Source organism: Adiantum capillus-veneris, chromosome 12 (assembly GCF_014529385.1).
Source record: "Adiantum capillus-veneris isolate H3 chromosome 12, ASM1452938v2, whole genome shotgun sequence".
In the NCBI taxonomy this organism is placed as follows: domain Eukaryota; kingdom Viridiplantae; phylum Streptophyta; class Polypodiopsida; order Polypodiales; family Pteridaceae; genus Adiantum; species Adiantum capillus-veneris.
The window spans coordinates 128,874,481-128,886,475 of record NC_140942.1 but is presented as its reverse complement, the minus strand read 5'-3'; the positions used below and the strand labels follow the sequence as shown (position 1 = coordinate 128,886,475).

General features: G+C 46.4%; 1 protein-coding gene across 1 annotated transcript in view; it reads right to left on the bottom strand.

The window, feature by feature from the left end:
- LOC147446497 (T-complex protein 1 subunit zeta 1) overlaps positions 1-11,995 on the bottom strand; it is a 28,570-nt gene continuing 16,575 nt past the window's right edge. The window contains exons 4-15 of the mRNA XM_086525711.1: positions 5,081-5,232; positions 4,651-4,698; positions 4,438-4,530; positions 4,093-4,199; positions 3,699-3,813; positions 3,531-3,617; positions 3,249-3,453; positions 2,676-2,770; positions 2,499-2,567; positions 1,004-1,111; positions 665-783; positions 1-573 (exon numbers count right to left, since the gene is read on the bottom strand). Of these exons, the coding sequence (XP_086381837.1) occupies positions 501-573; positions 665-783; positions 1,004-1,111; positions 2,499-2,567; positions 2,676-2,770; positions 3,249-3,453; positions 3,531-3,617; positions 3,699-3,813; positions 4,093-4,199; positions 4,438-4,530; positions 4,651-4,698; positions 5,081-5,232 (1,271 nt within the window). The 3' untranslated portion in view covers positions 1-500. The remainder of the gene's footprint in view (positions 574-664; positions 784-1,003; positions 1,112-2,498; positions 2,568-2,675; positions 2,771-3,248; positions 3,454-3,530; positions 3,618-3,698; positions 3,814-4,092; positions 4,200-4,437; positions 4,531-4,650; positions 4,699-5,080; positions 5,233-11,995) is intronic.

Sequence of the window (11,995 nt, the reverse complement as noted above, 5' to 3'; positions counted from 1 at the left end):
TCACATTAATGACCCATGCAACGAGGCTGTTTCTTAAGACTCCAAGAATCTTTACACAAAATGCAGAATTTGAAGCTGTAATTAAATGGTGATGATGGAACTCTTATATAAAACTAGTACAGAAGGTAAGGGGACCAGTAATGATGGCAACCAAAACTAGACAACGTGTGCAAAAGGTAAGGGGGCCAGTAATGATGGCACCCAAAACTAGCATTTTTCACTGCTCATAGATGCCAATACTGCTGTGATCCAAAAGCTCAACAACAGCAATCGAAAATGGCACTTTAATCAACAGCGAAGATCCCTATTTTCTTTCTAGCCCTGCTATGCCTCAGTGTTACAGGTAAAAATTGAGCGCACAGAGGGCAGTGATTTTGTTTTGTTTGTTTCGCACAAGCCTTCTTGGCAAAGCCAAGCTTATCTATCTGCAGCAGGCGATGCCAAAGAACTCCCAGTAATTTAGGGAGGTGCTGAGCTGGAGGATAGCCAACCTCCTCACCTCAGCCCTTCCGCATGTTTCTGCCTGCTCTAATCACCTCATCCACCAGCAGCAATTGAGATGCAATGATGGGACTGAAACACACACAGACAAAACCATCACTTCAGGTGCAGGAAACATGACAAGCCAAAACAACCTCAAGCTTTAGTGTAGAAGTAGACGTACCCTGAATTTATTATTTGTCGCTTCACACTATAGTTGTCAAATATTCCCTCCATTTGTGGGTCCATGGGCTCGCCTGTGTGATGATTCAGACCCGCCACTACACCATTGTCATGCTCTCTCTGTCCAGATCCCATAAAGAAGGTACACCACAGTCACTAAGCTGGAATAGCACTTGTAACTTTGAATATTACAAAAGCATACAGAGGGCACCTAAAGGTTTCTCTAGTTTCCATTTGAAAGCTAAAAGCATAAAGATACTTGTAAAGGTTGCCCAAAGTATGCTTGCCTTCAGATTTTTAACAGTATATATGAAGTAACTACAAAGAGCATATCAATTACCTGTAATGCGATGATCACATCCTGAGTGTCAAGTCCAGAGTTTTCAGCTAAAGTTTTAGGAACCACCAAGAGAGCATCTGCAAATGCCTCAACGCCCAGTTGTGCTCTCTGTGCATGCATGAGACGCATTAGGCCAACTCTTAAGTCGATTAATGCACAAATTTTGTCACAAGCTACATGAAAATTACATAAGCAAACAAAGAATAGAGCTAACATGTTTACCTCTTTACTTTTCTAGAGACTAGTAGGTGTAGCAAATAGATAATTGTAGGCCAGCGTAAACAAAAGGGCAACACAGACCCTACGCCCTTCAAGAACAAAAACCATGTTTTGCGGTAGCCAATAACTACTGCAATAATGAAATAAGCAAAATATGTCTGTCACAACAAACACACTGAAGCCATGGCTACCCAAGCAGTGTCCATGGGCGCGCCTCAACTAGAAAACTTGAAATCAAAACTTACCTAGCCCCACTTAGATGTAAAAACTCCGCTAGACTTTATCCAACAGCATAAAATGGCAAGTTCAAGATCAAAGAGACTGCCAGACATCTGTTACAATTTTTCCTAGATACTCCAGTTGTTCTATTACCTATTATCCTCAACCTCAGCTGCTTCGCCTACTTTTCATGGTGATTCTTACCTGCTTCTTTCAAAGCTCGCTTGTTGCTGCTTGTGAAGCACCAGTCTGCCCCGACGTTTTACATCTTTAGAAGACATTTTTCCCCTCGATTCTTTTTTAGCCTTTGGCCTTTGGCCGTTTTAAGTAATCTCCAGTTTCCTATCAGTGCTCTTGGTCTATGACCCACTTGTACTTCCGTTTTCTAGCTCCCTCAGGAAAGGCTTATTTTTGGGCATTTCCAGGGGCATCTTCAGTGCTAATGAAAACAGCACTGTTTTTCTTAGCAAAAAAAAAACTAGAGAGCTTGAGCTAGCATTTAGAATCGCAATACACTATACCTCCAACCAGCACACCTAGTATGTTTCATTCATCTGATCAAAGATGTTAAGAGTGACTCTGGTCTCACACAATGAGCCATCCAAAATTAATTTACCAATCAGAAACTGATCCTCATCCTTGACACCAATTGACTTTACACGAGACCTCACTTTTTTCATTAGTCATGGCAGCTCATCTCACATTGCCACTGAGCAAGACAGCTCTCTTCACCCCTCCACCTATATCCAGGAGAGGGGCTGGAACTTTTGCCTAGTGTAAAGTTGAAGGCATTGAATCATCTAGTTTTCATCTTGCCTTGAGGCTGGGTAAAGCCAACCCCTTTCCCTTGAAAACAAATAACTGAGTCGGATTCCAGTAAGACAGATTATGCTAGTCACATTTTATTGTCATCGCTTTTTTAAATAAGGCGCATTCACATGATGAGCATAATCTCTTTTCTAGAAACCCTGAAGCAAAAAACAAAAAAAAGAATGAAACAGGTGAACACCAATTGACCCACCCTAAACATTATGCAAGTCATAAATTAGATTTTTACCCCTTTGACTGTTTTTTTCACTTCATTCACCAGATATTGTCTTGCCGCAACCTCAAAAGCTCCTGCTCCCTATACAATTGGAGAATAAATTTGTACCAGGCTTCATTGTTAGTGAAAGATCCTCGGTTTATTTCAAAAGCTCACTAACGTCATAAATTGGCAAACTGGAACACCAACCAGAACAACCGCCTCATCCTCGAGCGTATTTTTCACTGCCCGCAAACCATCTCGTACTGCATCTTTAATCTGTGCAATGGTATGGTCATTCGGACCTGCAAAATAGGCAACAGCTCAAGTGACAAGGAAAATGCTAGCAGATTATGCAAGAACTCAAGTCACCAGGAAAATGCTATCAGATTATGCAACCAACATTGAGCACGGATTTCAGTAAGCGAAATAGTACAATCATAAATAGAAAGATCAGTGTATTATATAGCCAGTGACTCAGTCACTAAACAATGGGGACCAACAAAAACAAAAGAACCCAAAAACTATGCAGAACAAATGAACAACTAGAACCAGTCGACTTAACAAAAAGAAAACAGTAAATATTTACTACAAAGCAGGCAACAGAAATCATATCTTTTCTAACTCATCCAAGGCATGAGCAGTAAAATTGCATGACCCAAACAAGCTATGCAAATTCTTCCTAAAAAGCTTGACACCCATAATGTACTATAAAACTCTGCAGACAGCTAGTACAAACTTGAACGTACAGTACAAAGCTATGTGATGTATGATGAGACAAACCTTTGATCAAGATGGTGCAAGAATGCGGATTCTTCACTTCTTCCACAAAAGTGTACTTCTCTTCACCCAATACATGTTCATATACAAGTCCAGCCCATCCCAAGACCTCTGGTGTCAGATCTTCAACAGAATTAACAGCATCACCCCCACACGCTAGGACTAAGCGCTCCATATTCCTCCTTTTTGCCCTTCTCAAGGCCACAATCTGCACCAAACAACTTGCAATGTGGAATGCTCGCATAGAAATATTGAAGCACAGAGCAATGGGAAGTGAAAACTTACACCCTCTCTCGCTAGCAGATCAAGAGATATCGGATCAATACCCTTCTGATTGATCACAACAAAGTTGTTGGTGGTCCCCTCACAAACCTACACAAAAGAGCACAGTCAAGTTCACAAACCAAGCATCTCCTCCATCGAATTGGCTAGTAGCAACAAGGACCAACACACCTGCTTTTTCAGGTCTATAATCTTCTGCACTTTTTCATCCACACTTCTTCGCTCAGCTGCTACCATTTGCTCCCTCTGTTCTGCAGAGTTATAGAAAAACCCTGCGTTTACCTCACTGCAAAAGTTGAGCCATGTCAGAGGTTGCCAAAGACCAGTAGTAACTTTAGTTTTAGACAAGGTCATGACACAGGTTGACATCCCACTCACACATTAAGCTTCGCAAATCTTCAAAACAGGCAAGAAAAAGTCTTGCTAGAAACACACACCGAACAAGGACTCTCAAAAGTCATAACTAATGGCGTAGTGTCAACTGAGCCTGAGTTCTTACAGAAGATGCAACAAACTTACTCAAGAAGCACCATCAAACTCAATTCATATATGATCAGTGTGATACCTTTTCTCATATTCTAGTGAAACATTGCAAGTAAGGATAAAGCAGTTCTCAGCCCTTTTCTTCATATCTGGGTGCCGAGCTCCATGATCTAGCACGAGACCCTCAACCTGCAGTATAAACAAGAAAACAGATCGAATACACGAAATTTTATTCCAGATCCTACCTATTAAAACCAGCTAAGTTAGAAGCAAAGAAGGCTGCTTAGAATTGAGCATGACATATCAGAACACTACATTACACACCCATGTCTTATCATCATGCAAAGGCAGCATAGTGATTTAAACTCGAATGAAATAATTGACCTTATAATTAAAAGTGTAAAAACGACAGTGGTGAAAACTATACCAGCCTTGTATCAGTATCAAATCTATGCCTCATATGCATAATCTCTACCATAAACAGGTCAATGGCCTCTGATGGTTTGCGAATGCAGAGAACCTGTCACGAAAAATCACTTAGCAGAAGTTAGCTTCAAATCAACCACATCCACATGCAAAGAATCATCAACAGCACGTACTCGCAAATGTATATGATCATGCAATCAATAAAATCACCTACCCCATTCACAACAATCTCTGTGAGTTGATCGGCGAGGGACTCATAGACCTTCAGAGCAAGCGGAAAACAAAGTAAGAAGACAAAAGCTATACATGCACAAACCACAAAAAACTAAGCTATAAAAATAGAGTAGCATATTCATGAAAGTCTAGCAACCATAGCTATTACCATTTACAGAACACTGTGAGAAACTAGAAAAATAGAAACTCTGTAAGCTAAAAAAATAGAGTAGCATATTCATGAAAGTCTAGCAACCATAGCTATTACCATTTACAGAACACTGTGAGAAATTAGAAAAATAGAAACTCTGTAAGCTAAAAAAATAGAGTAGCATATTCATGAAAGTCTAGGTAAGCGCTTTAGAGGTTTGGTATCTATCAAATCGTATCTGTGAGAAACTAGAATGGTTAACCAATATTTGAAAAATTACCTTTGTCCTCAAGGTGGTTCTTGCAACCATCTTTAGGATCTCTTTGTCAGGTGAGTCGCCCATCACCACAGGAGTTTTGAACTTTTCAAGAAACTCTAAGGTTGCTTTCTTTGCAATCTCAAATCCATCCACCAATACACGTGGATGCATCCCTGCAGTAAAAGCTCTCTCGCTCTCTCGCTCTCTCTCTCTCTCACATTTATTTTGTCATTTTTGTTACTCTGACTTTGTATCAGATCCACCACATTGTAACTGTCTGGTCTCATAGGTCATTCTGGCCTTCTGAAGACGTTAATATAACATTTCATTTCATTTCATTTCTCTCTCTGTGGCATTACCTCCTGATGATTCACCAATTGTAACTTTTTTGGTCTCATAGGCCATTTTGGCCTTTTGAAGACGTTAATATAACATTTCATTTCATTTCATTTCTCTCTCTCTCTCTCTCTCTCTCTCTCTCTCTCTCTCTCTCTCTCTCTCTCTCTCTCTAGTGGCAGGTCTTGGTGAGGGTCTGCGCAACTCTCTCTCTGTCTCTCTCTCTCTCTCTCTCTCTCCCGCTGGCTCCCCTCGCGCCTGCTGGCTGCCCCTGCTCCCGCTGCAGGCTCGCGCGCCCTGCCCTCGCCCCCTTGCTGCCTCCGCCCGCTGCCTCTGCTCGCGCACCTCCCTCACGCCTGCTGGCTGCCCCTGCCCCCACTGCAGGCTCGCACGCTCTGCACCCTTCGCCCCCCACCCGCTGCCTCTGCACCCACGCTCCTGCGCGCTGCTCCCATCGGAAGCTCCCTAGCTGTTGTGCCCGCCTGCAGCCCAGCCGGACGCCCCCCCTTTTTTTTCTTCTACGCGTAGCATGTCTCCGCCTCTACTACGCGTAGCATGCCTCCTTTTTTTCTCTTTTAAACGTAGGATGACCTTCTACGCGTAGGAAGTCTTTTTTTTTTTCTTTTTTTTCTTTTTTTTCTTTTTTTTTTGGAACCCCTCCCCGCCCCCTCCCCAACTCTCTCTACCATACCTTAAACCCCCCCCCCCCCACCCCCCCCCCCCCCCGGGGGCCCCTACCACCTCGTGCTCCACCACCCACCGCGCCCGTCGTTAATGTGAGTGCACACACACACCTGGTGACCCCCTTGCGGACGACCCCCCCACTCGCTCAGCTGCCGCACCCACTGCTAGGGTGGGTGCACACGTCATCTAACTCCCTTGCGGACGGCGATCAAGCATGAGGAAGATGAACGATAAAGCTGACCCCCTGGAGGATGCCATTCAAAAATGCAAAGAGGAAATGACGGAGACCGTTACCAAGTTGAACCGCAATCTCTGGGGCACAATAAACATACTCGAAGGACGCGTGCTGATCCAAGAGAACAAGATAAGCACGCTGGAAGACCGAGTGACGGCCCAAGAGGAAGAGATCGCATCACTCAAGAAAGATCTCGCCGAAGCACGATCAAGAAACACACTGGAAGAGGGCGAACTGCAACCCTCAGTAATCGACGAAATCAACACGATCAAGGAACAAGTACGGGCCATCAAAGAGGGAGAAGAGCAGCACAAAGAAATGACGACTTCTTGGGTGGATGTTCTTACCAAAACTCAACAGAAGGCGGACGAAGCCGAGAAATGGATCAAGGTGGACAAGAAAGGAAAAGGCAATAACGCCCACGTCCACACCCAACAACATCATCAATCAGACACTAGAGGAGGAGCAGAGGAGAAGGGTGCGCGCTTTACATGTGAGAATTTGCGGTCTTAACGACAAGGGCAATGTGGACGAAGAAGTAAAAGAACTCACAACCTTGATGGGGATTCCTGAGCTCACGCACACAAGGGCATGGAGAGTGGGCAACATAAAGAAAAATGGAAGCAATGGAGAAACCTCAAAAGAAAAAGCACTCATCCTCCGTTTTCCCTCCATGGAAGCAAAGAAGTCATTCCTGAAGAAAAGACCAACTCTCAAAGAGACTAGCATCTTTCTCGGGGATGATCTCACCCTCTCGCAGATTGCTCATATGCAGGAAGTAATGCCGGAGATTAGAGCGGCAAGGGGAAAAGGCAAGATCGCTTTTTACCGAGACGGGAAAGTGGTGATACTAGAGCGACGCTCCACATGACGGTGCGAGACTTATGGGACCACACTCAGAGTAGCTACCTGGAACTGCAATGGATCTATGCGTCTTGATGTGGGGGCTTTTGAGGATAGCTTTACTGGAAGAGACATCATCTTTTACTCTGAGACACACCAGGCCCCTGGGCAATCCATGCCTCACATCAGCGGATACAGGTGGGAGACAGCCTATAGACAAGAGACACGCTCATAGCACAGAGGGCGGGGCTCGGGAGGAGTGGCAATGTTATTTAGAGAGGATCTGCAGCCACTGATACATATAGCCCGCAGGGACGAGCAGGCCAGGTACATGTGGGTGAGACTGAAAGCAGAGACAGGCAGATACCTCTATGTAGCTATTTGCTACTTTCCCCCGAGTACATCAGTTTATGCATCACCCAGAGGACAGTCCCCTTTCTCTATTTTGGATGATGACATATGGGAGTTCTCTAGGGACGGTGACATTATCATCCTAGGGGACTTCAATGCTAGGACTGCCCATCACCAGGCAGTGTTTTATGATACTTCAGAGGAGATGCTAAGAGAACTAGATGTTGAAGAGACGGGCCTTTCCAGAATATCACACGATATGGAATACTGAGTATGGGCGACACTTGATAGACATGGGCACTGCACATGGATTGGCCATCTTGAACGGCCTACAGAGATTTCCTGCAGCAACGGGAGGATTTACATGCTTCCCACACAGACATGGAGCCAGCACAGTGGACTATGTCATGGCACAGCCGAATCTCATCTCCAGTATCCAGGATCTCACAGTTGGGCCCAGACCGGTCGAGGTGGCAGTGGATCATGCTCTGGTGTCAATGACCATCTCCTTCCAGTTCAGTGTAGCACACAGGCCACGAGTAGCAGCCCCTACTCGCTACACATTCACACGGGAGACGGATTCTGTATACATGGACGAAATCTACAAGACGCCTATGCACTGAGGAACCGGGGCAACCTCTAGAGGAGCTAACTACTATACTGACACAGACACTACATGAGGCAACAGCAGAAGCCTACCCACACACCCAACCTGAGCAAAGCCGCGGATCGGGGAGCATGCCTTAGAACAGCTGGTATGACGAGGAGTGCCGCCAGACTAGAGCCAGACTTCAGAGGGAGGTGTTGTTAGGGGACATCACTCACAGACAGTCACAAATTGACTTTCGATGCTTGGTGCGGCGAAAGAAGAGGGCTTTTTTGGCTCGACTCAAGCAGGATCTATATCAACTATTCTTGAGTCAGGACTCGCGTAAGGCGTGGCGGCTCTTCCATGAGCAGTCCCCCGCCCCCCCCCCCCCCCCCCCCCCCCCCGGCTATTTCCTCCACAGAGACATGGGGTCAGTACGCATCATCTTTGTACACAGTACCTGGACAGCCGCCCCTCCCCAACCCCCCCGATCCATGCCCACATGCATGTGGCTTTTTCACCGCTGAGATGGTGAAGAAAGCTATTGACGGGATGAAGACTGGGAGAGCATATGATCATGATGGCCTAGTCGCTGAGCATTTCATGCATGCCAAAGACATACTAGCAGAGCTCCTAGCAGTTATGTTTAACAGGGCCATGTGTGAGGGCCTACCGGACACTTGGAGCCTATCTACGATCGTACCTATCTTCAAATCAGGAGACCCCATGGAGCCTGGGAATTATCGCACTATTATGATTGGGCACACACTGGCACGGTTGTATGCATCCATTCTTGAGCAACAACTGAGTAGATGGGCAGAGAGGGAAGGAATATGTGCAACTGGGCAGGCAGGATTCAGGAGAAGCTTCTCCACTCTTGACCATATCCTAACACTCAGTGCCATCATCGAGGAAGGCAAATCTCATAGGAGACGGATCTATTGTAGCTTTGTGGACTTCCGCAAAGCTTTCGACACGGTACCCAGAGCTAGACTAATGCGCAGATTACAGGAAATGGGAGTACCCACAGAACTCATTTGGGGAATCATGGCATTGTACAGATCAGTAGTAGGGCATGTACGCACCCCGGAGGGACTTTCTACACCGGTTCACTCCACTATTGGGGTGAAGCAGGGCTGCCCGCTCTCTCCTACCCTTTTCGGTATGTATGTGGATGAGGTTTCTGACTACATTGACAGCGATGGGGATAAAGGTGCTCAATTGGCAGGGACATGGATTCCACTTTTGTTATATGCTGATGACATAGTGTTGATCTCCGAATCCCCAGAGGGAATGCAACGTCAATTGGATGCTTTGCACACGTTTACACACGAAAGTGGTCTGTCTGTCAACCTGGGTAAAACCAAAGTTATGGTGTTTAACACCACCCCACAGTGGATCGGGAGGTCAGCACCTACATTCACATACGGCCAGGAGACTGTGGAGTACACAGACGCTTACACTTACCTTGGAGTGGTTTTTAGCGGACCTACATTCTCACTCAGAAGAGCAGCAAAGACCAAACTTATTAGAGCCCACGCAACATTGGGTAGATTGGAGAGGATGTGTTCGCAGGTTCAGTTTTAGGAGCCCCGGACGAAGCTCTGGCTCTTTGACACCTTGGTGGCTTCAACACTGCTCTATGGAACCGAGGTATGGGGACCTTCACTGGATCACCACGGAAGGCCGGGTCGCTCAGACAGATGGGGGAACATGGAGAAACCTCTCGTCTCTATGATCTCGCGGCTCATTAGAGCCAAGGAATCAATACCACGTGCCATTATCCGAGCAGAGCTAGCAGCCCCCCCACTTGTGGTGGAGGCGCTCACCAGATCAGTCTCCTTCATAAACCGCACATGGGAACTTCCTAGAGACAGATATGCTCGCATAGCACTTGAATCCTCTCGACAGTTAGCCATACAAGGAGATACAACATGCTGGTATGGGGAGATGACATCATGGTTTCGGGCACACGGGTTCAGCACAGACAGGCTGCCACCATTCCATTACTCACTGGATGCACCATCTCTCACTCTTACACAGTCAGAGATCACCAAGCTCGTCCGCCAAGACCTAACCCAACTAGACACCAGGAGGACATGGATACAACCAGCACAGGAATTGGGCACGAAGATGGCTTTCTACAGAGACCACCTTCTCCAGCTTACGGAAGATGGTTTTGTGACGAGACCCAGATACATGGATACCCACTTGTCTCATGGGATACGCTGTGCTATTGGCCAGTTACGCACATCTTCTCACCAGTTGCGGATTGAGACTGGGAGGTATAGCGGAGTACCAGCAGAGGACAGGACATGCCCCTTGTGTAACACGGAACCTGAGACAGAGCTACACTATACATGCCGCTGCCCTGTCTACTACGAGATACGAGGTCGCTTTCACTGCCTGTTCAGAGAGGGTTTTGGACCACTCTCAAGAGTCATGGGATACGTAGATCAGAGATGTCTGGGTTTGTTCTTACTCGAGCTGCGCAGACACAGAGATAGCTTGATGAATGGCGAGGCTAGCCAGTCTCAAAGACGGATCTCAGACTTCTTCAAAGCAGACACGGGACTGCCGCAAGAGCCACTCCCACAACAGAGCTCCCCCTCGTCTCACACCAGAGGCACACTGATTGACCTAGCGATTGAAATAGGGAAATCCAGGCGCCCACGACTGCCAAGAACTACACGGTATCGACGGGTTCTACGACAGAAAATTCGGAGCACGCTGGCCAGGCATGCGCCCGGTCAAACTACTAACCATGGAGGAAATTGATGAGATTCGCCAACAACCGATGCTAGATCTCTTGTGATTCAGCCATCCCAACAAGCCACCCAAATTTTCCCGCTTAGTTTTATGCTTGGCTCACATCAACCAGCTTAGGCCCCCATAGTAGATATCTTTGTTTTGTAATGTTGTTAGGTTATTTTGTTACTCTGACTTTGTATCAGATCCACCACTTTGTAACTTTCGGGTCTCATAGGTCATTATGGCCTTTTGAAGACGTTAATATAACATTTCATTTTCTCTCTCTCTCTCTCTCTCTCTCTCTCTCTCTCTCTCTCTCTCTCTCTCTCTCTCTCTCTCTCTCTCTCGCATTACCTCTTTTTGAGGATACACCCACACTGTGTTGTCTTAGCCCCCCACTCACTTCACCCCCTACCCGTATCCTACACAAGCCCAACTGGCTGCTTAGCTCACATCTAGCAGCTTAGTATTCTATAATATTTTTATTTTGTTACTCAGACTTTGTATCAGATCCACCACATTGTAACTTTTTAGTCTCATAGGTCACTTTGGCCTTTTGAACACGTTAATATAACATTTCATTTCATCTCTCTCTCTCTCTCTCTCTCTCTCTCTCTCTCTCTCTCTCTCTCTCTCTCTCTCTCTCTCTCTCTCTCTCTCTCTCTCTCTCTCTCTCTCTCTCTCTCTCTCTCTCTCTCTCTCTCTCTCTCTCTCTCTCTCTCTCTCTCTCTCTACATGCCGCTGCCCCTCTACTACGAGATACGAGGTCGCTTCCACTGCCTGTTCAGAGAGGGTTTTGGACCACTCTCAAGAGTCATGGGATACGAAGATCAGAGATGTCTGGGTTTGTTCTTACTCGAGCTGCGCAGACACAGAGATGGCCTGATGAATGGCAAGGCTAGCCAGTCTCAAAGACGGATCACAGACTTCTTCAAAGCAGACACGGGACAGCCGCAAGAGCCACTCCCACAACAGAGCTCCCCCTCGTCTCACACCAGAGGCACACTGATTGACCGAGCGATTGAACTAGGGAAATCCAGGCGCCCACGACTGCCAAGAACTACACAGCATTGACGAGTTCTACGACAGAAAATTCGGAGCACGCTGGCCAAGCATGCACGACGCCCGGTCAGACTACTAACCATGG